The sequence below is a fragment of the Mobula hypostoma genome, chromosome 2, assembly GCF_963921235.1.
Source record: "Mobula hypostoma chromosome 2, sMobHyp1.1, whole genome shotgun sequence".
NCBI lineage: Eukaryota > Metazoa > Chordata > Chondrichthyes > Myliobatiformes > Myliobatidae > Mobula > Mobula hypostoma.
Genome location: NC_086098.1, coordinates 191682945 through 191708606, shown reverse-complemented (window position 1 = coordinate 191708606; position 25662 = coordinate 191682945). Strand labels below are relative to the sequence as shown.

At 40.3% G+C, this 25662-nt stretch overlaps 1 protein-coding gene across 2 annotated transcripts in view; it reads left to right on the top strand.

Annotated features, from left to right (window-relative positions):
* acss2 (acyl-CoA synthetase short chain family member 2) overlaps positions 1-25662 on the top strand; it is an 80964-nt gene that overhangs the window by 44784 nt on the left and 10518 nt on the right. For both annotated transcript variants that reach the window (XM_063041295.1, XM_063041294.1), the window contains 9 exons: positions 3340-3477; positions 8470-8640; positions 9276-9409; positions 10739-10871; positions 11656-11712; positions 12506-12586; positions 16996-17104; positions 17947-18015; positions 20574-20750. In XM_063041295.1, the coding sequence (XP_062897365.1) occupies positions 3340-3477; positions 8470-8640; positions 9276-9409; positions 10739-10871; positions 11656-11712; positions 12506-12586; positions 16996-17104; positions 17947-18015; positions 20574-20750 (1069 nt within the window). The remainder of the gene's footprint in view (positions 1-3339; positions 3478-8469; positions 8641-9275; positions 9410-10738; positions 10872-11655; positions 11713-12505; positions 12587-16995; positions 17105-17946; positions 18016-20573; positions 20751-25662) is intronic.

Sequence of the window (25662 nt, the reverse complement as noted above, 5' to 3'; positions counted from 1 at the left end):
ATGTTGGGGATTTGATGTTTTTCTTTGAATAGGTTCCATGGTTGTCTTTGTTGCGTGACTGTCTGTGGGAAGGCGAATCTCACGGTTACTTACTGCATACGTACTTTGATAATAAATGTGCTTTGTGTCTTTGAAGTTGTAGTTCCTCTTCTTCCATACCTACAGGGATAAGTTTTATATAAGAGATGGAATATAAGCAATCCAGCTTCATTAAAGTATTTGGTTGAGGAAATTACCTATTGGGAAGGACTTAGTTGGCCACTCTTGGAACAGCATTCATTAACCCAAAATGAGTGAGTCTGAGTTGATTTGGGTTGGAAATCGTTGCATTTTTAAAATCCTACCTGATCTAAACCCAAGCAGTTGGATAGCCTACCCCATTGATGTTTAAGTGGTGGCCAACTGCTGCAATCCTTCTGGGAGGGTATTCCAGGATTTGGTGCCATCTGCAATGAATGCTCAGTGATGTGTTTCCAAGTTGCTGGTATTTCCATGCAGCTGCACCTTCATCCTTTCAGCCGGCTGGGTGAGCTGGGCAGAAGGGCCTGTGTCCTTTCAGTATTGCTCAATGACTCTAATAACGTTTTGGAATGTGATGTCGGATAGCCACAGTGTATAATAGCAGTGTATTTTGTAGCGGATTCACATTGTGATGAAGGTCTTCTGACAACAGAGAAATTAATATATATTGTTTTCAGGTGAATGACCTTTGACCTGAACTATTAGCTTTGCTTCTCTTCCCACAGCTGCAGCTTCACCTGAGTATTTCCAGTATTGTCAGTTTTTATTCTGAATATTAAGAATAGTCAATAGAGCGCCACTGAAGTATTGTCATTTTGTCATGTAGATTGTGCAGGGTTTTGATTATTGGGACAACACTCTTCCTGTTAAGTGGGGAATGTTCTAACCTGCCGCTCTGCACTAGATGTGTCTTATTCGATGGTGGAAAGGCTGTAGGGAATCAAGAGGTAAGCTATTGCTGTAGGGGTCTCCAGCTTCTGACCAGCTATTGTAGTTGTAATGTGCAGCAGGGTGGATTAAAGTCTTGCATTGCTGCTGTGCCATAAAAGCAAAGAAAGGCAAGCTGACTGCTTCAGTGCAAACAGACTCTCTGGCTTCTACAGACAAGGCACCGTCTGGAGCTACTTGGTTCCAACAAGCCATTCTGGAGCAATACTGTAAAAACAGGAATGACTGAATGAAATGATTTGGGTCTTTTCTGTAGTATGTAGAAATTGAATTTAAAGAATGGTGAGAGCCTGTTGAAAGCAGACTGTTAAATGTGCTCTGGATAAAGAAATTATGCAAGCATCGTTAGCTTTTGAACACTGTAAAATTTTATTTTTATATTTTAATGTTAGAGTATTTGAATCAGCATACACTTGTGACATATTGAGCATGAGGAAATTTTTAAATAAAATATTAGTGCAGTCCTTTAGGCATTTCAACCTTAAACCTTGAACTTGTCTGGCAGGCATGCCTGCCTATTCTGGTTCCACTTACTGCGCTCGGCCTGAAACGTCGACTGCACCTCTTCCTAGAGATGCTGCCTGGCCTGCTGCGTTCACCAGCAACTTTTATGTGTGTTGCTCCACTTACTTACAATGGGTTTTGAAACGTGGTTTTCTTCATTCTTTGTTACTGCTGAAGTTCAATCCACTCTTCAAATGTGAGTCATTTAACTTGGTCAAATACTGGAGAAAGCTAAACTTCTGTTTTGTTACACTGTCCAGAGAGAACTAGCTACTTTTAAAGAAGTAATCATGCTGAACTTCTGTGCATTGACCTCATGATTTCAATTTGCAACTAAAGAAATTGGAGTAATACTAGAATAGGCTACTGTCTGATCCTTTCACTTCCTCCTGCAATTTGTTAAGTTTTTGCTGCTTCAACCCATGTATACTATTGCTGCTTGATCTTTAAGAGTCGCATGTCATATTCATTTTTATTAATGTGAATTTGGCAATCCTCTTCTGACTTTGCTGCAAAGGTCCTCCCTCATATGTTAAAACATTTATTGTGAGCCTTGGCTGTTTGTGTAATTCTGAAATCTTGTGCAATTGTCATCTATTCGGTCTGCTCGTACATCAAAAGTTGTTTTCTTTTTCCATTGTTTGTTTCATTTTTTACTCCCCCCGCCCCCCCCCCCCCAAGCTTGGCTAGGATGCTTTCAGCACAGAGTCTATAGAGTTCACACATCCTTCCTGTGACTGGGTGACATTTAAAATGCTGGAGGAACTCAGCAGGTCAGGCAGCACCTATGGAGGGGGATAAACAATCAATGTCTCAGGCTGAGACCCTTCATTGAGACTGGTTTCTTTCCACTTTGGAGAGACGTGCAGGTTTTTAGGTTAATTGCCTGCACTAAGTTGCCCCTAGTATGCCCCTAGGTGAGTGGTAAAATGTGGAGGAAGTTGGTACGAAATTGGGGAGAATATGGAAGTAGGCAGTTTAAATGGGTTGGCATGGGCTAGATGGGCCAAAGGGCCTGTTTGGTGTTGTACTTTTCTGCTACTGTAATATAAAAACTGATTAGTGTAGCATTAGTGTATATGGGTGGTTGTTGGTTGCTGTGGATTCAATAGGCTGAAGGTCCTTATTCTATGTTGTGACTCTGGATAGCTTTTCTCTCTGTTCTGATAGTTCAGATAGGTGTTGAAGATCTTTTGACACAAGTCTGAATAGAATAGGATGTTCTGCCTTTTGTCTCCTTTGACTTTTTGCTCAACATGTATCACCTATGTTAGAATTGACTGGGTTGTTGTTTTGGATATTTTTGAATCAAATTTATTTACCTTCTGTACAATTAGCTCTTAAAGTAGTTTTTTTAAATCTAGTTTAAGTATAAATATTTTTGCAAGTACCTCTGTTATTCAGCAAAAAATTTTTGAAGATAGATAGCATTCTAAAGGGCTGATGCAAATTTTTCAATATATACCTGCTTCACCACTTATATAACGCTAACTCTTTTAACGTAGATTTAGACTGATCTACGTTACTTCAGCTCTTCTTATTCGGATTTCTGGCATTTCTGGCCATTACACTGCTCTTGTGCTTCAGTTTGTCCGATCTTTGGAGAACAACAATTTCACTGTATTTTCTATGTACATTGACAAATAACACTTATTTTAAGTCTCTAGATTGAAAACTTGTAAGTATTAACGGTAATTGCAATCATTTAATAATCATTTACCTTTGGTTTCATTGAACATGTTTTTAATTCCAAAGCAGCCTATGAAATAATGCCATGTTAAGGTTACTTAATCAATTACAGTACATGTGTATTTTTAACAGTTGCGATGAATTGGTTTTATTATTTTAAATTTTAATGGATTTCAGGTACCGTGGAATGCAGATGTTGATGTTTGGTGGCATGAGCTATTGAAGGAAGCCAGTGATGAATGTGAACCGGAATGGTGCAAGACTGAAGATCCTCTGTTTATCCTTTACACTAGTGGATCAACCGGAAAGCCAAAGGTAAAGACATTGCTCTAATTATGAACACATGAACTTGATGGCCAATAAAAGACAAATTGGCTAATTTAGCTTGGTCCTATTCAATGGTCGACATAATCTCACGGTGCTTCCTACCCCTAAAGAGTTGTGTAATTTGTATTGGGAGAGGTGTTTTAAACAAAAACTGTAAGGCGTAAAACAGAACTAGGGAGAAGGAATATGGTGTGGAATTGTGAGGTTATCCACTTGATTTGAAGTGGGGAATATTTCTTTAAATGGTGAGAGATTGAAAAGTGTTGGTGTTTGCAGACATCTGGGTGTCTTTGTACATGGATCCAAGAAATTAATGAGCAGCAAGCAATTGGGAAGTTATTATTGCAAGAGGATTTTAGGTTCCAACGTGTCGCTCCATGGCCGCATCTTGTGCCAAGATGAGGCCACCCTCGGTGCAGCAGCAACAGCTTGTGTGTATTTTTGGGTACCCTCTAGCCTGATAGCATGAATATTGATTTCTCATTCTGATGAACAAATTACCCCCCCCCACCACTTCCTCTTTTTACCTACTCTGACCCCATTTCTCACCTACCTATTACTTTCCCCGGGTCCCCTCCACCTCCCTTTTCTCCTGTTGCCCACTCTTCTCTCCCATCAGATTCTTTCCTCTTCCAGCCCTTGACCTTTCCCACCCACCTGATCACACCTGTCACCTTACAGCTAGCCTCCTTCCTCCACCCCTACCCCCCCACCTTTTTATTCATGCATCTTCCCCCTTCCTTCTCAGTACTGATGAAGGGTCTTGGACTGAAATATCGACTGTTTACTTTTTCCCATAAAAAAACTACCTGACCTTCTGAGTTCCTCCAGCATTTTGTGTGCGTGTTGATTTGCATTTCTGGCATCTGTAGACTTTCTCGTGTTTACATGAGCAGAATTGTTTTTCTGGAATTACAGAAAGCCATGATAGGATTACATCTGGATTATATTGCTGAGCCTGGAGTCCTTGCCTAAAAAAAAAAGTACGTACTTGGGGATAGTGCAGGGGTTCCCAATCTTTTTTTATGCCATGGATCTCTACCATTAACCGGGGGGTCAGTGGACCCCAGGTTGGGAACCCCTGTGATAGAAGTTGTGCATCCACCACTTGTTTGGTGGATTTAGTGTTTAAAGAGAGATTAAGCAGACCAGGCCTTTCATCTGGAGAGTTTGGAGCACTGACAGCAATCTTGTTGAAACATCTAACACTCCCATGGGGCTGGACATGAAAGGCGCAGGAAAGATGTTTCCCTGGCTCTCTAGGAGTAGGGAGTTACAGTCTCAAAATAAGGGACTGCTGAATCTGTGGTGATCAAAAGTCAAATATATTTATGGCATAGATCAATAAATGTTTGGATGTTAAGGGAATTGAGGGACTTGGGATAGTACAAGAAACAGGTGCTATAGTAAATATCATTGATGGACAGATAGGAAGGGCCAAATAGTTTTCTCCTGCTTTCAGATGATCTTGTGTTCTTAACTGGGAAGTCCAAGAGACTGTAATGAGCATGCTAACGTGAACTGGGAGTCACTTCCAATAAAGAACAATTTCAACTCTTTCTTTGAATCTGAGCAGTAAGTCAGCTGGGTGACGAAACTCCAGCTTTAGTGCGCAGATCCACGTGGTTAATGACCTGAGCCCTATTTCTCCATGGTCTGTCAAACTGAAAAAAAGACATCAGTTGTTTGCAATCTAACTCTGTCATTGCTGTCACCACCATTGCATCACTTCTAGGTCTACATTGTCGCAAAGTAAACAGAGCCAGCTTTGTAAACTTCTCTGAGAAGCATTGGTTCTTTAGGCTGGAAAAATAATTCTTGTCCTACTACACTGGGTAATTCTGTATCAAACCACTTAACATTAAACTGTTGGGATGTAGTTGGGGTGCAAAATCATCCCAACTACATTCAATAGCAATTTCATTGCCTGGGAACAAATTTGCCTTGATATCTGAAACCATTGATATGATCGCACATGGTAGTTATTGTTTTATTGCTTATTGTTTGAGAAGTTTAAATATTAACTGCAGAGATAAGTTGTGCAGCATTTTTTGTTTCAAAGGCAGCAGTGTCTTGAGACCAGTTCTATAATGTAATTACAACTTTGTTACACACACTACATTTAAAAGTATATAGCCCTGACATGTTGCTTGAACAGCCAAGCTCTGATTTTAAGTCTTTACCAACCCCTCTCCTCTGACATTTATGGACTCTTTCAGCAGAAGTAGTAGTTGTGTCCACCTTTATTAGCAATTCTCATCAGTTGTTCGTCCATCGTTGACGTCGATGAGGACCTCGACACCATAATGATGGTGTCGAGACTAGCGCGTGATTTGGATTTAAGTAAGGGAGAGTTGCGCAGCGTCAGCCTCACTCTTTCTTCCCAATTCTCATCCGGGTCCAGTGGCAAGACAGAGTCTAGACGGCTGGAGATGGGACTAGGCGCAGTGGATGACCAGGACATCTTCTGTGTCTTGTCCTGCTCTACACGTTCCACGACGCTTGCAGAGACCGCCTTCTTGACCGTTGGACCTTCCATTGGTCTCGTCCGCTCAATCCGCCGGAGTCTGTCTTCATATGCTGGGATAGACAACTCCCTATCTCACCGAGGGTTTGAGACCCGTCGGCTACCCTCACCTGGTTTAGCCGGCTTGTCGAAGCCGTTGCCCGGGGTGTGGCCGCTGTCGCATGCAAACAGCTACGGGGAGCCACAGGTGAGAGCTGAGTGCCAGGTGGGGACCAAAGGTGGACTAACCGCCCTGAAAAGGACGCAACACCTTTGTCCACCTTTGGTCCCCACCTAGCAATTCTCATAAAACATAAATTAATGCATTTTAAATTCAATAGACAAGGATATAACAGCCTGTTCTCTGCAACCAGTTTTCATGTTGTTGGATGGGAGTGTAGAATTATTATTTTTCTTGTTTAACTTTCCTATGCTTGTATTTTTATATAATCACCTGTATAGATGCAATTATTCAGTAAATTTTCCAGTAATCACACTACATTTGCTTCTGTATTTTTCTAAAATCTACTTAGTTTTCAGTATCAAGTGTTTCACCACCTGGGAATTTTATAGTTACTTGTTATCTCTGGAGTTTGCTGTTATCATTAGTTTGGGTGTGAGATGACCATGACTACTTTTTAGTCTGGTCTTTGTTCTCTTATTACTTGTTCTTCTTTGCTCTTGGAACACTTAATAAAAGAATCATAAGCAATATGCCTTGTGTCTCATTCTTGTCTAATAGAAATCCTTTTGAATGCCTTTGTGATCCAATATACTGTAATCCCAACCATTTCAGTGGATCTGCTTTACCCCTTCAAGGCCAGTGTGTGGTAGACTGCATCTTGATTGACCGCTAGAGCTTTGGATAACTGTAACATGACTTTCACCATTTTGTATTCCAATCCAGGGCTGATGAAAATCAACACTATATTAACATTTTGTTTTTTAACATGTCCATCAGTGTTTGGTGGTTTCTGTGCTTGGACATCCAAATCTCAGTCTCTGAATTCCTGCGTTTCCTGCTTCTTACCATGTAGTTAATGGGTCATCACTTTTTCCCTTGTTCTGTGTAGCACATGCACATTTACAACATTATTTCCAATAATTCTTTCATTAATAGACTGGAACTTGCTGGCATGATCTAAACAGTAAGAACCCAAAGTTACCTTTTGTGGCTTTGACAATGTAATCTCGCTTCTAAGTGTCTTCTGAATCTGTGTGTGTAGGCGTGAGATGATGTGGAGGGGCTAGTGGGTGAGGGGTGGATGAGGGAAGAATAAGTGATATCCCAAAGCAGTTGAGGAAAAAGCTGTTGACTGCTGAAAAAAAATGTAATAGCAAGGTCAACCCGTCCTTTAGCCTGATGTCAAAAACAACAAATGTTTCTGAATATCAGAGGTGATTTTAAAAACAATACTTTTAATAATATATATGAAAATTACTAAAATACCAATGTCATTTAAAAACATTTCTTTAACTGAACAATGAAGTTTTAACTTCACAAATTAAGTGGCCCTAGCTGGTCTTGTATTAGTGTTGGTGAATTGCTGCAAGTTTTCACTCTGCTACTAAATTTCACAAGGAATATAGCTTTGGATTGCTGTTGGAAAATAGTTGGTAATGAGTATCCAACACATTAGGGATTTGCACATTCCCATGTGAATCCCAGCATTAATGTAGACCTGCCAGAAAATTTTTCCTCTGGCCTTGCTTGATTCTTGAAATAGCATTATTAAAAATTCAATTTAATGACGGGTTGAAACTCCCTAGTCCAGCACACTTGGGACCTGATTGGTGGTGCTAGATGACAGAAATTGCCCCTGATTATTTTTCACTGAACAGGACAATGTCCAGGTCTCTTAAGAGCTCCAAGAAGAGTCTGTGACATAATTCTTCCGCAAGACGGAAATACTTTCAGCTGAGATTGCAGAAGTTGGTCTGGTAGATCTAAAGACATGCTTTATCTGTGATTTGTCAAAACATACATTGAAATGTGTTGCTTTGCATCAACAATCAACAAAGTCCGAGGATTGTGCAGGGGCTGCCCATGGGTGTTGCTCATAGTATACCCACACCCTAAACCGCATGTCTTGTGAATGTGGGAGGAAACGGAAGCACCCAGGAGAAACCCACACGGTCACAGGGAGAAGATACAAGCTCCTTACGTACAGCGCAGGAATGGAAAACTGATTGCTGATCACTGGTGCCGTAAAGTGATATTGCACTAACCGCTATGCTACCAAACTGCTTCCTCTACTACTGTGCAGCTATGGGTTAGTACAGATCTTACTTCAGTTTAGAGCTTAATTAGCATTAGTTGATTTTATATAGATCTGTACTAGAGATCTAAAACATGCCAGACTACAGAATGCCTGACTAGCGCGTTTCCATAACTGGAGTATATTTTGTTAACATGCTATAGACTGAACTTTCTCCGCTACACATTGTGACTAATCTTTTTTGTTCTGTTAAAGGGTGTTCAGCATACAATTGGAGGCTATCTTCTTTACACTGCTACAACCTTTAAGTATGTATTTAACTACCAACCGGATGATATCTATTGGTGTACAGCTGACATTGGATGGATTACAGGACATTCGTATGTCACTTATGGACCTCTGGCAAATGGTGCAACGAGTGTCATGGTTAGTACTGGAGTAGTATCAATTGGGCAGCCAGGTTCCAAAGGCTTTTTGACATATTGCTCTTTAGATAAATTAAGAATGATCTGAAAGAAAACGTTGACAGCTAGTTTCCTGTCTTTTCTTTGCAACCAACCACTTTTGTTCATTCATCACAATTGCAGTCATTGCACTGAGTCTGTAGGTGAAATTTCTAATACTCTTATAGTCTGAAACTGGTATAATCATATCAGTAGGAAATTCAACTTTACTTCTGTCAAGATAAATAAGGCCAACTCTGAATTAATAATAAAACCATTTTATTGAATAGAAGAAAGTTGTTGGAATATTGTAAGACTACACCAAGGTTTCAGAAACAAATTGAACCAGTGTTACTCAAACACGAGGAAATCTGCAGATGCTGGAAATTGAAGCAACACACAAAGTTGCTGGCGAATGCAGCATCTCTAGGAAGAGGTACAGTCGACGTTTCGGGCCGAGACCCTTCGTACTGACAAAGGGTCTCTGCTCGAAACGTCAACTGTACCTCTTCCTAGAGATGCTGCCTGGCCTACCGCGTTCACCAGCAACTTTGATGAACCAGTATTACTAGTGGTTTCAGCCTTTCGTTAACTGATGTTTTGTGAAAACTGTTCCAGTTTGAAGGTATACCAACTTACCCAGATTCAAGTCGATTCTGGGAGGTAATCGATAAGTACAAAGTGACAACGTTTTACACTGCACCCACGGCTATTCGACTGTTAATGAAATTTGGAGATGGTCCAGTTAAAAGGTGAGAACTTTTTTTTGAAATGTCCTCATTCTTCTGATCTCTCAAATAGAAATTATCTAGTATTGGTAGAGGTAACATGCAACATAGTGGGAATTTTCCTCCTGTTCAACTCTATTCAAATCAGAGAAGTGAATTTTAGAGACAACATTATATGGCATAATATAATGTTGTTACAAGCAAGTATTATTGGCCAGGAGGTGATTCTACCCAGGCACGAAGGCTTGTTAGAGTCTTTGAATTGCCATCCCAGGAGGAGTGGGGATTGCTTTCAGAGGGGGATGTGTAAACAATTTGAATCTTTAAAAAAACAATTTAGTTTTATGTATTTTGCTGAATAGTTTGGATGAAACCAAAAGCGCTTCTCAGGGACAGTCCATTGAAACTAATTTTATTTGTTACTCTTACCTTTTTTAAAAAAAATGTGCAACGCTATTACAACAAAGTCCTGGGCAGACTACTAGTTGCCCAGATTCAGATTTATTATCACATATACATTGAAATGTGTTTGTGTTAACAACCAACTGTGAATGTGCTGGGACAGCCTGTAAGCCTCGCCACACATTCTGATGCCAACATAGCATGTCCCAGTGCTTGGCAACACAACACAGAACACAGCAAGCCAGAACCTAACCATCAATACAACAGCCAAACAGGCCGTTTTCCTCTCTCCCAATACATAGATAGTCCTTCAGCTCCAGGACAGGCTCCCAGCTGCAATTTTGCATGATCTCCCATTACACGACTATTTCAGACCTTGTCTCAAACCACTCTTATTGCTTACTGTAGAACACAACAGCTCTTGTGTTGGGTTGGATCGAAAATAAGAATGAGGCTGTGGCTTTAGGAGGGTGGGGATGGTGTGATGAGTTTGAATAGTGGAGTGAGAGGAGTGTAGTTAAATGATTTGAGTTTTATTTGTGAAGCGGGGAATATTTGTACAAAGTCTCTCCTCAGGAACTTAACTGATTGATAGAATGGATTGTGTGTAGGTTGTAGAAAAAGCAGGCTTGATAGACAGTAATCTGCACTAATTTAAAAAGTATTCCTCCTGTGTATTACCAGTTCTCTTAAAATAGCAATGGGTATTAAATGACTAACCTATTCAGCATGCATTAAGAGTTAAATTTTAAATTGTGCAGGTGTATATTTAAATATTTATTGAACTTGGTTGCAAATGATGAAATCCTTTCATCAGTTTTTTTAAAAAGGCTCTATTAAGTTTACTTCCCATCTTTTCTATTACTAAGAACAAAATTGTGCTCTTGACTGTTTTTGTGTTTGAAGATGCAAAGCCAGGTTTTCATTGCTGGGTATTTTTGTCCCAATTAGGTTTAGTAGGCAGTCTTTGAAAATCCTTGGTACAGTGGGAGAGCCAATAAACCCAGAGGCCTGGCATTGGTACTATACAGTAATTGGTAATGGGCGATGTCCAATTATGGATACCTTCTGGCAGACCGAGACTGTAAGTTTTCTTCAAAGTGCACGTGAGAAACCTCAACTGATTATTTAAGACCAAGTTATAAATCACACACTATTATTGCGCATTCTGAATTCTGATTTGTTAGCTGAATGATACTGCATGTTATTCCTTTCAGTTTCTGTAAACCTTTTTTATAAATAGTCTGGTGAATGTTGATGTTATGGCTCTTGACCAGCTACTGTTCAACATAGTGGTGTTTTTCTTACTTCATTTCTGTAACGAAACGAATTTCTTTGTCTCAAGGCTATTTTAGTCATTATTTATGTGCGATATGTGTTGCAAAGGAAAATTTCAGTAGCATACCCCACCACTTTATTATTTTCCGTCAGTCTCCTTGTGTATAGCTACAGCGTTACTTTGTGTACATGCAGTCAGTCTATGTCTACTAGCTAATCTTATGTTTTTATATTTATTGTGCTTTTTTATTGTGTTCTTTATGCGTATTGTGTTTTTTTTAATGCTGCATCGAACCCAGAGCAACAATCATTTGTTCTCCTTTACACTTGTGTACTGAAGAATGGCAATAAACAAACTTGAATCTTGAATTTGAATTGAGCTGTATATTTCCTTTTGAAAAAATGGTGCAACATCATCAAAGCAAAGGAGTTTTCAAAATACAGTAGCCCTGATATAATCATTAACGGGGTGACGTCCAATAATGTTAATGTTACTGGCTTTCCAAATAATTGTACTTTGTTTGCTCATTTTCAGCTGTTATAGTTGGCTGTTTGTCCATGAAGTAGATAAAATGTTTCTTTGTTCCCAGGGTGGTCACATGATAACTCCTCTTCCAGCTGCTATCCCACAGAAGCCAGGATCAGCTGTGAGTAAATTATCATTTTGGACAGAAAATGCTTCTTGCATTTGTGTTTTAATCAGTTTGTGTTTCGCAGTTTTGCACTTGTGGCGATCAGCACGTACAAGAAGTTCGGCAATTTGTTTCTTTCAATATCACAATCTGAAGCAACTGCTTATGACACAGAGGCTTAGAAATACTCCATTAGATTTTAACTAAACAATCTCTTATCGGATACAGTGTTCTCTTCTGAATGTGTACCACGAGTTCTAGTGATGAGATCTACAGTAGTTTATTCATCATGTTTTATTTTTGTGTACACCTTAAGGTAAAGTGGCCTGCCTTTAAATGCAAAGTCTGGTCCCTGTAACCAATATTAATATATTCATGTAAAGTATATAATCAGTTTTTCTCCTCCGATATAAGGGTGCTAAGGACCTTTTTCAGTTGTCCTGCATTTGCCCCTATTGAGTTTTAGTTACCGGTGTAAGATACAAATGGCTGGTGGTGTAGAGGCATCAGCACCATACTCCGAAGCAAATGGTCCCGAGTTTAAATCCGGCAGGCTCCTTGCACGCTTTCCATCCACGCTGGGTTGAGCATTGAGCTAGCAACTCGGCCTCATAAAAACAGAAAGGTTGCTGTCCAGTGCACTGTGAGGCACGGAGAGGAATAACGATAAGATGCAAAATTGAAGACTTCCTTTGAATGACCCATAAAAATGTATAAATAAGTTATATTTTAACATTTATCTTAATGATAGAGCTCATAAGTAAATAGTAATCTTTAATAATGTAGATAATCGATTCTTTTTTTTCAGACTTTTCCCTTTTTTGGTGTGGTTCCTGCCATTCTTAATGAATCTGGAGAGGAGCTAGAAGGAGAGGCCGAAGGTTATCTGGTATGAAGGACCGGAGGTTTTGCTGCATTGGTGTTGCATCTTAAATCTTTTCTTTTTCCCACTTTCTTAGGGTTGAGACTGCAGACACTGGGAATCTAGATCAGCGCACACAAAATGTCAGGTCAGGCAGCATCCAAGGAGGGAAACTGACAGTCAATGTTTAGGACTAAGGCTCTCGGTCTAAAATGTGGACTGCCCATTTCCCTCCACAGATGCTCCCTGACCCGCTGAGTTGCTCCAGCACTTTGTGTGCATTGATCCTTGGAATTGAGGATGATGTGCTTCTACGGCAGTTTGGATGGTTCTGGGGTGGCTGGTGAGACCATTTGAGATTCAGAGACTATCATAGTGGGAGCAGGAACTGCATAATTGACTGGGAGAATAGTTCAGCAGCAAGGGCACTCCTTCCAACATTTTTGCTGGGCTTCTATGTGTTCTCAGCAAATGGACTCAATTTTCAGTATTGTCTTGAACTTTGTGTCATCAAAACCCTTTGCTTACAAGGTACAGTGTGAAGGATTTTCAATGTGCATTCTGCTGTTGTGCTCTGAAGTTGATGTTCATTGGTGCTTGGTGGGAGTCAATTTGGCTGTCTATCTTGCAAATGTTCACCGGCCAGACACTATGAGACCACCACAAGTGTGCAATATCATTTGGTTTTCACAAACTAGGATATGACCAGATGGTGAGGAGATTGATTTGGCAGAGTTTAAGCAAGATTTGTATTGTGTCGTAGCATATGCACCTGCCCTCTATTCCTCATGTTTAAAATTGACTTTTAGTCGAGGTCTATGCATTCTTCTATGGATGTGCTAAGGTCTCTGCTATTTCTTAATCTGGTTTTAGCCTTTGACATACACGGTACCCTTGTCCTCCTAAAGAGCCTTATTTTTTTCTTGTCATTACCAGTGAATCACCAGTAAGAGCTTCCCTACCTACGACCGCACCATTATCACAGGTATCCCCAAGCCCACCTCCTGTTTCTCATCTTACTAAAGCCTCTTTCCACTGGCATGATGATGACGTCTCCAGTATTCCACAACAACCCCTCTTGACTTACCCCAACCCTGCTGCGGTCTGTACTTGTCAGACTAATACCCAAATCTGGGCAATGAGCAACTTCTGCAGTAAGAGTGGGAAAACAGAAGTCGTTGGCCTTTGTTTCTCTTGGGTTACACTTCTCCCAAATCCACGGATAAAATCTAACTCCCTTTCCGAAGCTGAACCAGATTGTGGCTGTGGTCATATTTGCCTGCACCGATTGTTGGATTTATCCATCTATCGTGGTAATGGGCTCTTCCAGCTCAAAGTGCCTGTATTGCCCACTTATCCTCATGTGACCAATTAGCCTACGAACCTGTATGCCTTTGGAGTGAGGGAGGAAACTCTCCCAGTCATGGGAAGAATGTACGAGCTCCTGACAGGCAGCAGTGGAATTGAACCCAGATCACTGGTTCTGTAATAGCATTATGCTCCGCTATGCTATCATGCTGCCTCTTCGTTTCTGTGTCATCTCGACAGCCATCTGCTTCAACCTCCATAACTTTGCCTTGCTTCACCTCCTCTTTGAAAATCTTCATCTTTGTCTTTTGTTACCTGGTTCTTTCTCTGCGTTGCCTCCTTTTTTTTTCTACCTTCTGTAGGCATGAGCTAATGACTTGTTTGCTGTGAATGGATAAGCTAGAATAACTCCATTTAATTATTGCCAATGAAATGTGTGTGTTCTATCCAATTTCAGAAGCTAATTCTGTATTTACCTCAGTACATGTGACAAATAAACCAGTTTACCAGTAAAGGTCGTGGACCTAAAATGTTAATTCCACATCTTCTTCCTGTATCCTGAGTATGTAGTTTAATTTTCTTAATGCTTAATTATGGTTATATTGTTGGATAGACTGTGAATTTTGAAAAAGTTTATTTGCAATATTTATGGGGGTCCTCAGCAGGGTGAATAAGAAAATCTTATTTCTGTTTGCAGAGAGGTCATTAAGTCTGCGGCATAGCTTTAAGGCAATAATTGAAATTGGTATATTATTGTCACATGCACCAACTTACTGCCTGTTACTCTGCTGGTGTTTAGGGCAGCAATGAGGGTCCTCCATCTCTGTCTCTCCATACTGTCTCACACAGGTACAGAAGAATTCTTCACTGCTGTTTCTGTTTTTGACCGGTCAGGGTTGTTAACCCTGAGCCAAACTCCCGAACCTGGAGAACTGGTGGACCACTCTAGTCTGGCCTCTACCCTTTGATCTGTTTGGCATGGTGACAGTGGCCATTTTAACTACCAGTGGCTGGCTGGTGGTGCAGTGGCATCAGCGCCGGACTTCGGAGCGCAAGCTCCCAGGTTTGAATCCAAGTCGGGCCACCCCCCGAGCATGCTTTCCATCTGTGCCGGGTTGAGCGTCGAGCTAGCCACTTAGCCTCGTAAAAAAAAATAACAAGGATCGAGTCAGGAACGTTCATATCGTGACCTGGTTAATCCGAAAGGAGACCAATCCTGACACTAAGCGCCAGACAAGAATGGCTGACTGTCTGGTGCGACACGCTAGGGAGGAACTACCAGTCCCCACTACTTTGGGCAGTAGGAGAAAACTGGAGCATCCAGAGGAAACATGCGCGGTTATAGGGAGTGCGTGCAAACTGGTGCTTAGTGTTATGAGGCAGCAACTCTACTAGCTGTGTCACTATGCTGCTCTTCATGGTCATTTTGGTTTGCAAAAATGTTTGCACTTCCTTTAGAGGAAAGGATGCAAAGCTGTCATTGGTGCTTGGAATACATTCAGTTGTTGTCGAGGCTGTGCTGCCTGTTAGGAGCATCTATATCACCTATGTACCTGAGAGCATTTGTTTACTGACAAATTTCATTCATCCTTAATCCAGCAGCAGTTAATTCTAAATGAATAGTTGCCAGTTACTGTTACAGAGTTGTCGATCAGGATTTCCCTACAGATAAGATTGCCAATCCACTAGTCTGAACAGGATTCACCACATTCAATGCATCATCAATGGGGACGGGAGAGGTTCTGAAGGGTTGGAGGATTGCAGATGATGTTCCTTTATTCAAAAAAGGGAGTAGAGATAGCCCAGGAAATTACAAACCAGTGAGCCTTATTTCAGTGGTTGCTAAGTTGATGGAGAAGATACTGAGAGGCAGGATTTATGGACATTTGGAGAGGCATAATTTGATTAGGAATAGTCAGCATGGCTTTGTGAAAGGCAGGTTGTGCCTTATGAGTCTGATTGAATTTTTTGAGGATATGACTGAACACATTGATGAAGGTAGAGCAGTAGGTGTAGTGTATATGGATTTCAGCAAGGCATTTGACAAGGTAACCCCATGCAAGGCTTATTGGGAAAGTAAGGAGGCATGCTACGCAGGTTGACTCTGTGGTTAAGAAGGCATACGGTGCTTTGGCCTTGATCAACCGTGGGATTGAGTTTAATTGCTGAGAGGTAATGTTACAGCTATATAGCACCCTGGTCAGACCCCACCTGGAGTACTGTGCTCAGTTCTGGTCATCTCACTACAGGAAGGATATGGAAACGGTAGAAAGGTTGCAGAGGAGATTTACAAGGATATTGCCTGGATTGGGGAGCGTGCCTTATGAGAATAGGTTGAGTGAACTTAGTCTTTTCCTTGGAGCGGCGGAGGATGAGAGGTGACCTGATAGAGGTGTATAAGATGATGAGAGGCATTGATCGTGTGGATAGCCAGAGGCTTTTTCCCCAGGGCTGAAATGGCTAACAGAAGGGGGCATAGTTTTCAGATGCTTGGAAGTAGGTACAAGGGAGATGTCAGGGGTAAGTTTTTTACGCAGAGACTGGTGAATGGGCTGCCGGCAACTATGGTGGAGGCAGATACAATAGGGTTTTTTAAGAGACTGCCGGATAGGTACATGGAGCTTAGAAAAGTAGAGGGCTATGGATAACCCTAGATAATTTCTAAAATAAGTACATGTTCGGCACAGCATTTGGGGGCGAGGGGCCTGTGTTGTGCTGTAGATTTTTCTATGTTTCTATATTTAATTCAGAAATTAACTGTCACTCCAAGCATTCTACTTTCCATGGAATTTTCTTGTCTCAACTTACACTGATCAGGTTTTGATCAATTTAAATGATTCCTGAGCATTATTTACCCTGGAATCACCTGATTGATTAATTTGCAAATGTGCAACTTGATGCTTTATTACAATAAACTTAGATTTGATAGCAATAAATTGTTTTCACCTAGTGATCTATTATTGTGCCTCAAATTATAAGATATGCAAATTAATTATTTTGTGTAATCTGATCTGTAAACTGATGTAACTATTGTCTGTATTGTTCATAATTTTTTCTGTCAAAATACATTGTTTACAATATGTCTACACATTCTTTCAGTTGAGTTATTCAAACTTCTTCCTCAATAGGTATTCAAGAAACCTTGGCCCTCTATAATGCGTACCGTTTATGGCAATCATGAACGTTTTGAAACCATCTATTTTAAAAGGTTTCCTGGATATTTTGTCACCGGAGATGGTTAGTTTCTTTAAGAGGTGTGATGAATATTTAAATAGGGCTTCATCTGTTAAAAGTGTAATTGGTCCTTCATCCCAGTGCAGTTTTGAGATCTTGCTACGCTAAACTCAGTGGCCGTGCTTCCCTATGTTATGAAACTATCTACTTTTATACTTTTAAGGTCAGACCAGTGAAGGGTGTGTATGTGTGGGGGGGAATTGGTATTCGTTCCTGAACGAAGAGAAAGTCAAGAGGAGTTTTGACGTACAGCATGTGCACAAGATGACATTTAGTTTAGAGAGGATATGTTATTTCAAGGATTAGAAGTAGCTTTAAAGTTTGGATGAAAGTTTAGAAAGGGAGTGAGGGTTTTTATTTTAACTGGGTGTAGTTATAAGCTGGGATTTTCTACCTGTGAACAGCATTATTTACAGTACCATAAGGAAAGGGCAGGTGAAAGGGAAGATTGGATGGCCGTACTGGGTACAGATTTGATGGACCAATTGATTTCCTGTGCCTAGCAAATCTATGATTCTGGTCTGTCCTGAGACCATAAGCGGATCCTTTGACTGTAGAAAACAGATTGTGAAGATCTGAAATTTCAGTCAAGCATCATGTTTTTTTAAGATATTAATTACCAATATTTTTATTTAATCTGTATTCTTTTATTATTATTGCAACACCAACAAGTTACATTCAATACAACCAGTTACCAATTACATTTGACTGTTTAACCCAGCGAACCCCCAACCTTAATCTGTATTCTGTAATCTGTATTTAATCTGTATTCTGATTCAGTTTTTAAATATGTAAATAGAATTTAAATATATTGAGCTTTAAATGATTTTACCTTGGCTTGATAGGTTGCAGGAGAGATCGAGATGGTTATTACTGGATCACAGGAAGGATTGATGACATGGTGAATGTATCTGGTAAGATTTATAGTTTAAATTTATTCTCCTTCATAGACACCCCTTTGGGATTGAGGATGATTTGCTTTCAGTTCTGAGATGCTTGAAATAGCCAGTGAGAGAGACCCTGCCATAGGAGTGCTGGATGAGGCAGGCCTGGGTAATTTTGGATGTCCTCTGCCATTATATTGGGCTTTGAATGGATTTGAGATTTTCAGTGCATTTTGAGCAAAGGGGAGGAGGGGTATGACAGAGATTCCCAGGGACCAGAACAGCTGTTACACTTTATCAAGGAAGCTTTGAGAGCACTGTTGTTTCCTCTGTTGACCTTCAGCCCTTCACTTAATGGAGATTGGCATGAATATGTCAGGGGAATGGAGCAATTAAAGAATCACTTGAAACAAATGGGTCCATTCTGATCATTAAAGGTTTATTGTTTTACACCAGTAGGGAGAAAGCTGCTGAGTGTCTTGAGCAACATCTCCACTGACAAAGGAAGTCATATTTGCATATACAGTATCTTCTGTCAGCCCACCATGGCTGACCACAGATCCACTATAGCATCAATTAGTTACATTCTTATCTAACTCAGTTAACTATAAAGCATCACAGGGCTATTTGATGGACAACTCTAAGTCATCCCATGATATTTTCCAGACCCTTACCAACTATCCTTGGCTTTGTACAATAGGTCCCAGTGTTCGGGGTTCCTCTGAGCTGATAAGTGGGGCTCTGTCAAACAGCCTGCTCCTGTAGTTACCACAGGAATGTGGATAGATGTCACAATGCCTTCATTCAATCTATAGTTCTTCATCTTATAGTACAATATGCAATGATGATGATATATTGTTACATGTAGCTGCCTATGCTGTGGCTTACTGTGTGTGAGAGGGAAAGAGAATCATTGACTAAAATCCATATCTGGGGAGTAAATCAAATATTGAAGAATCAGCACTTGTATAAGTGAAGTAGTAAAGAGCTACGTTGACAGTCTGACTTGAGTTGCTTTATCGAGTCAGACCTGCTGCCAGGTTACCCAGACTGAAGCTAATCTGCACCGCACAGACTGCAGTGTTTCAAATAATGTGGAAAATTTCACTTAGAATGCAGCTATGTAACCCATTTCCTGAAAATTCCTTAAGGGACTCTTTGATGTGAACCTTCTTTATGCTATGGAGGGCTTTCTACCAGTCTTCACTGAAAGTGGTGGCGATTCAGGAGAACACAAGTAAATTCCTGGACGTCATGCCATTTAGTTAGAAAAGCCGCAGAAATTATGCATTAAATTATTAACATATGTGCCAATGAATTGCCCAAATATTTGAACTCTGATTCTTATTTGTTTTTTTCCGTTGGAGCTTTCTTCTAAAGTATGATAGAACCTTAAATTTCCCTTTCAATTTAATTACTTGGGCTGGATCTAGCAATGTTTGTATTCTGTACACTTAGTAATAAACTGCCTCTGGAACCCAATCACCTTTTCTGAAGTCAGTCTCTATTCAATCAGTCAATGATTAAATCTGCTACAGCAATAAATCTATGACCCCCATCTCTGCCTTGGACTTAAGATTCTCTTTTTTCAACATTCAAGACTTAGTTGGATCAATAAACTGGAGATATTCAATACAATACAATCAGTGTAATAAGCCAAATTTACTACTTGAGTCTCAGCTGCATTAACTCATTTACAAATAACAATTGCATCAAATCTTTGTATATTATGTATTCTTTCAACTAAATTGCTCCTCCATCACCTTTCTATTTCCTAAGTAAGCATGTTTACTTAATCTTAAATCTAGATCTGCCTATTACTTCATTTTCCCCTTTTCTCATATTTGTCAGTTAGTGACACAGTATTTCTTAATCATGCTTTGCCTTTGTTTTATCTTTCTCACCTGCCTATCTTTATTTGCTTATTTTATGTTCATTCATGTAAATCTATTTCTTTACATTTTTCTGCTTTAAATTATTTCCCTCATGAATATTATGCAAGGTCAGCTGTGGCTAGATTGGTAGTTATTTTGTCTTTAACCTGAAGGCAGGTTCACATTCCACTCCAGAAGCCTGACATTTAGTGCATTATTTAGAAAGTACTGCATCATCAGAGATGACATCTGATCACACAGATTCACTGGCTTCTTTTGAAGAACAGGGAGCTGCTCCCTTTTGTCCTAACCAATATTTATCTCTAACTGATTTAATCACGTTGAAGGTGTAAATGATCTTTATCACACTACTGTTTGTGGATGCATGCCCCCCTGCACAAATTACCTGCTCTGATTATTTCAGAAGTAGTTGGTTCTCTTTGTGGTCTGATTGTGAAGTGTCCAGATATGGTGGAAAATTCTCTGTTAATGCAATTAACTGAGGACAAATCTCAGCCTTGTATTCTGTAGACGTACCCTTATAATAAATGTACTTTGAATTTTTGATATTTTTTCTCTTTCATAGATTCCTTCTTAACAAAAGTCTTTTAAGGCTGGTCTATTGTCCATATGAGGTTCAAATTGTTGTAATATTGCTGCTTTACGATGCTCTGCCTAAAGGAATGAAATATTAACTGTTTATCTTGTATTCAGGGCATCTTTTGAGTACTGCAGAAGTGGAATCTGCATTAATTGAACATGCTGCCGTAGCAGAAGCTGCTGTTGTTAGCCACCCCCATCCTGTGAAGGGAGAGAGCCTCTACTGCTTTGTGACTCTAAAGGATGGACACGAGTTTACTAATACAGTTGTCACTGAACTGAAAAATCAAGGTAATAAAGTCAATGGAACTAAGATAGAATAAAAGGCTCATATATCCCTAGGTAATTAAAAAAATCCCAGACATTAATATTTAGATTTGGGGTAAAAAATTTCAAATCTAGAGGTTTACACTTTCCTGAAAGAAAACAACCTCTAGAACTGCACTGATATCCACAGAGTTATTAGCATTGCCACTTGGCATTAACATTTAAAAGAATCAGCAAGTGTAGGTTCCTGAATGTCACCTCTTTATTTGCCGCAGTTTTCAAGGCATAATTTATTTCCTGAAACCTGTGACTAAATGAATGCAAAGCAAGGAGATCTTACCATGTCACTAGACTCTGTACAAGACTGATTAATGCTTCTGGGGCATCACAGTTTTAAATTGTATAATTCTAATAATTCAATAGTACAAGATCAGGAAGTATAAGAGAGTGAGTGACACAGCGAAGTGCATCACTGATTACTTTTCCTGGTTAAACCTGGGAAAATGGCATTTCTGTGTAAACTAATCCAAGTGCTCTCTATTTGGTGATTACGCTGCCAATGGAATTTCAGTTGAACTGTAGTTGCAGGACGCTGATGTATGGAATCCAGCAGATTATTTTCGGTATTGTGCATTAAAATTAAATCAAAAGGCCGCACACTGACTGCAACTTAAATGAATGCTGTAATACTGCATTACTTCTGAATGTTTGCCGCTCTCCCATGCGTAAATGCTTTTCAGCTGTCTTTTCTTTCTGTGTGCTGACGTTAATACGTTCCTAAGCATCGGCTTTCGTGAGTTTTGAACCAACGTTACTTGCTCAAAATTGACGTGACCTTTCTGGATTTACTCGAACATCAAGGTGCTTTGCCTGTCTGAAATTCTTTCATAAATTCTCTAGGATCCAAGAAATCCAATTTGAAATCCTCTCTTCTATATCCCTGGTAACAATAGTGTTACTAAATATCATTACACTCCATGGCACAGTGTAGATGTGGAGAATGATCACAAGATCACAAGACAAAGGGAGCAGAAGTAGGCCATTTGGCCCATCGAGTCTGCTCTGCCACTCCACCATGAGCTAAACTATTCTCCCATCCAGTTCCATAGGCTTTTTTCCCATATCCCTTGATTCCCTGACTAATTAGATACCTATCAATCTCCTCCTTAAACACTCTCAATGATCAGGCCTCCACAGCTGTATGTGGCAATGAATTCCATAAATCCACGACCCTCTGGCTAAAAAAAAATTCACCTCATCTCTGTTTTTAATGGGTAACCTCTAATTCTAAGACTGTGGCCTCTTGTTCTGGACTCACCCACCAAGGGAAACGGCCTTTCCACATCTACTCTGTCCAACCCTTTCAACATTCAAAATGTTTCTATGAGATCCCCTCTCATTCTTCTATACTCTAATGAATACGGTCCAAGAGCTGACAAATGCTCCTCATATGTTAGCCCCTGCATTCCAGGAATCATCCTCATAAATCTTCTCTGAACTCTCTCCAACATCAGAACATCCCTTCTAAGATAGGGGGCCCAAAACTGCACACAGTATTCCAAATGAGGTTTCACCAGTGCCCCATAGAGCCTCACCAACACCTCCTTACTCTTATACACTATTCCTCTTGAAATGAATGCTAATATAGCATTCGCCTTCCTTACTGCCCATCCAACCTGGTGGTTAACCTTTAGGGTGTCTTGCGCGAAGGCCCTAAGTCCCTTTGCACTTCCGATTTTTGAAATTTTTCGCCATCTAAATAATAATCTACCTGATTATTTCTTCCAAAATGTACAACGGTACATTTCTCAACATTGTATCTCATCTGCCATTTCATTGCTCACTCTCCTAAACTGACCAATTCTGTCTGCAACCTTTCCGTTTCTTCAACACTTCCTGCTCCTCCACCTATCTTGGTGTCATCTGCAAATTTAGCCACAAAACCATTTAATCCATAATCTAAATCATCGATATACATTGTAAAAAGAAGCAGCCCCAACACTGACCCCTGCAGAACACCACTAGTAACTGGCAACCAATCAGAATAGGATCCCTTTATTCCCACCCTTTACTTTCTGCCTATCAGCCAATGCTCCACCCATTCCAATATCTTTCCTGTAATTCCATGGGCTCTCATCTTATTAAGCAGCCTCTTATGCGGCACCTTATCGAAGGCCTTTTGAAAATCCAAATGCATAAACGTCCACAGCTTCTCCCTTGTCAATCTTATTTGAGATTACCTCAAAAAATTCCAATAGGTTGGTGAGGCAGGATCTTCCCTTCATGAAACCGTGCTGGCTTGGGCCTATCTTGTCATGCACCTCGAGGTATTTCATAACCTCGTCCTTGAGGATCGACTCCAATAACTTTCCAACTACCGATGTCAGAGTAATAGGTCTGTAATTTTGTTTTTGCTGCCTCCCTCCTTTCTTAAACAGCGGAACTACATTTGCGACCTTCCAGTCCTCTGGAACCATGCCATAGTCTATTGATTCCTGGAAGATCATTTCCAATGCCTCCACAATCTCCAAAGCCACCTCCTTCAGAACCCGTGGGTGCACCTCATCCGATCTGGGAGACTTATCTATTCCTAGTCCATTTAGCTTCCCAAGCACTTTCTCTCTAGTAATCTTGACTGTACCTAATTCTATTCCCTAAGACCTCTGGCTATCAGGTATGTTGCTAATGTCTTCCACTGTGAAGACTGATGCAAAATACTCATTTAGTTCCTCTGCCATCTCTTTGTTACCCATTATAATTTCTCCAGCATCATTTTCAATTGGTCCTATATGTACCCGTGTCACTCTTTTACTCTTCATATATTTAAAGATCTCTTAGTATCCATAGAAACCATAGAAAAACTACAGCACAGAAACAGGCCTTTTGGCCCTTCTTGGCTGTGCCGAACCATTTTCTGCCTAGTCCCACTGACCTGCACACGGACCATATCCCTCTATACACCTCCCATCCATGTATCTGTCCAATTTATTCTTAAATGTTAAAAAAGAACCCGCATTTACCACTTCGTCTGGCAGTTCATTCCATACTCCCACCAGTTTCTGTGTGAAGAAGCCCCCCCAATGTTCCCTTTAAACTTTTCCCCCCTCACCCTTAACCCATGTCCTCTGGTTTTTTTCTCCCCTTGCCTCAGTGGAAAAAGCCTGCTTGCATTCACTCTATCTATACCCATCATAATTTTATATACCTCTATCAAATCTCCCCTCTTTTTATGTTAATTGCCAGCTTCCTTTCATAATTCATCTTTTCTTTCCTAATGACTTTCTTAGTTTCCTTCTGTAAGTTTCTAAAAGTCATCCAGTCCTCAGTTTCCCACTAATTTTTGCTTCCTTGTACGCCGTCTCTTTTGCTTTTATTTTAGCCTTAACCTCTCTCGTTAGCCACATTTGTGCCATTTTTCCATTCGTGATTTTCTTTTTTCTTGGAATATATTTTTCCTGCACTTATTTCTTATAGGAATTTCATCCAGTTCTGCTCTACCATCCCTCCATCTAGCTTACTTTTCCAATCGACTTGGGCCAGTTCCTCTCTCATGCCACTGTAATTTCCCCTGTTCCACTGAAATATCGATGCACCTGATACCAGCTTTTCCTTTTCAAATTTGAAACTGAACTCAATCACATTATGATCACTACTTCCAAGGGGTTCCATTACCTCCAGCTCCCTAATCGCCTCAGGTTCGTTACACAGCACCCAATCCAAAGCAGCTGATCCCCTGGTGGGCCAATCCCCCGGTGGGCTTTAAGGACAAGCTGCTCCAAAAAGCCATCCCGTAGGCATTCTACAAACTCCCTCTCCTGAGATCCAGTAGCTTCCTGACTTTCCCAATCCACTGACATTTTCCTGCTGACACGCTTTTTCTATTTCCAGCTGTAACTTGTAGTCCACATCCCAGCTGCTGTTTGGAGGCCTGTATATAACTGCTATTAGTGTCTTTTTACCCTTGCCATTTCTTAACGCTACCCACAAGGATTCTACCTCTTCTGATCCTATGTCCCTTCCTTCTAGTGATTTGATATTGTTGCTAACCATCAGGGCCATGCCACCCCCTTTACCTACCTTCCTATCTTTCCTATACACTGTGTATCCTTGGACATTCAGCTCCCAATCACATCCATCATTTAGCCATGACTTGGTGATGGCCACAGTGTCATATCTTTTAACCTGTAGCTGTACAACAAGGTCATCCACTTTATTTCTAATGATTCACCTGTGTTGCATTGAGCTAATTTGAACAAGTTTTTCTAGATTTTGGGAAGATTCTGATTAGTTGGAAAATTTCAAGTGCCCCTATGATCAGATAGCAGAGAACTACAGCCTCCAATATGCTGCCAATGAGAAACCATTATTAAGAGAATAGCTGGACTATTTATAAAATTACAGTACAATCAAGTAGAGTTATAGCTGACTGGTGGCGTGGCAAGTGGGCCCAAGTTTGAATCTCGCTGGCTCCTTGCATGTTTTCCACCTGTTCTGGATTGAGCCTTGAGCTCGCCAAAACAGACAATACCAAAGAAACGGCAAGGTTGCCACCCAATGCGCCACAAGGCGTGAAATGAACAAGTAGAGTTAACACGGTGTTATGAAATGCAAATTTTGTTCAACAGGTTTATTAGAATTCTTTGAGGGTTTACTGAGCAGGGTTAATAAAGGAAAACAACTATGTATAATATATTTGGATTTTCAAAAGGCATTCAGTAAATGCCACGTAAAAGGTTATTATACAAGGGTAAGAGTTAATTTTATTGTGGTACCATATTAACATGGATATAATTAACAGTAAAGAGTTGAATAAAGAGATTATTTTAAGGTTGGCAGGCTTTAATGAATGGGGTGGAACAGTCTTCAACTGCCAGGGTCACAACTATTTGCAGTCTATATTAATGACTTGGAGAAAGGGATTTAATGTACTTTAGCC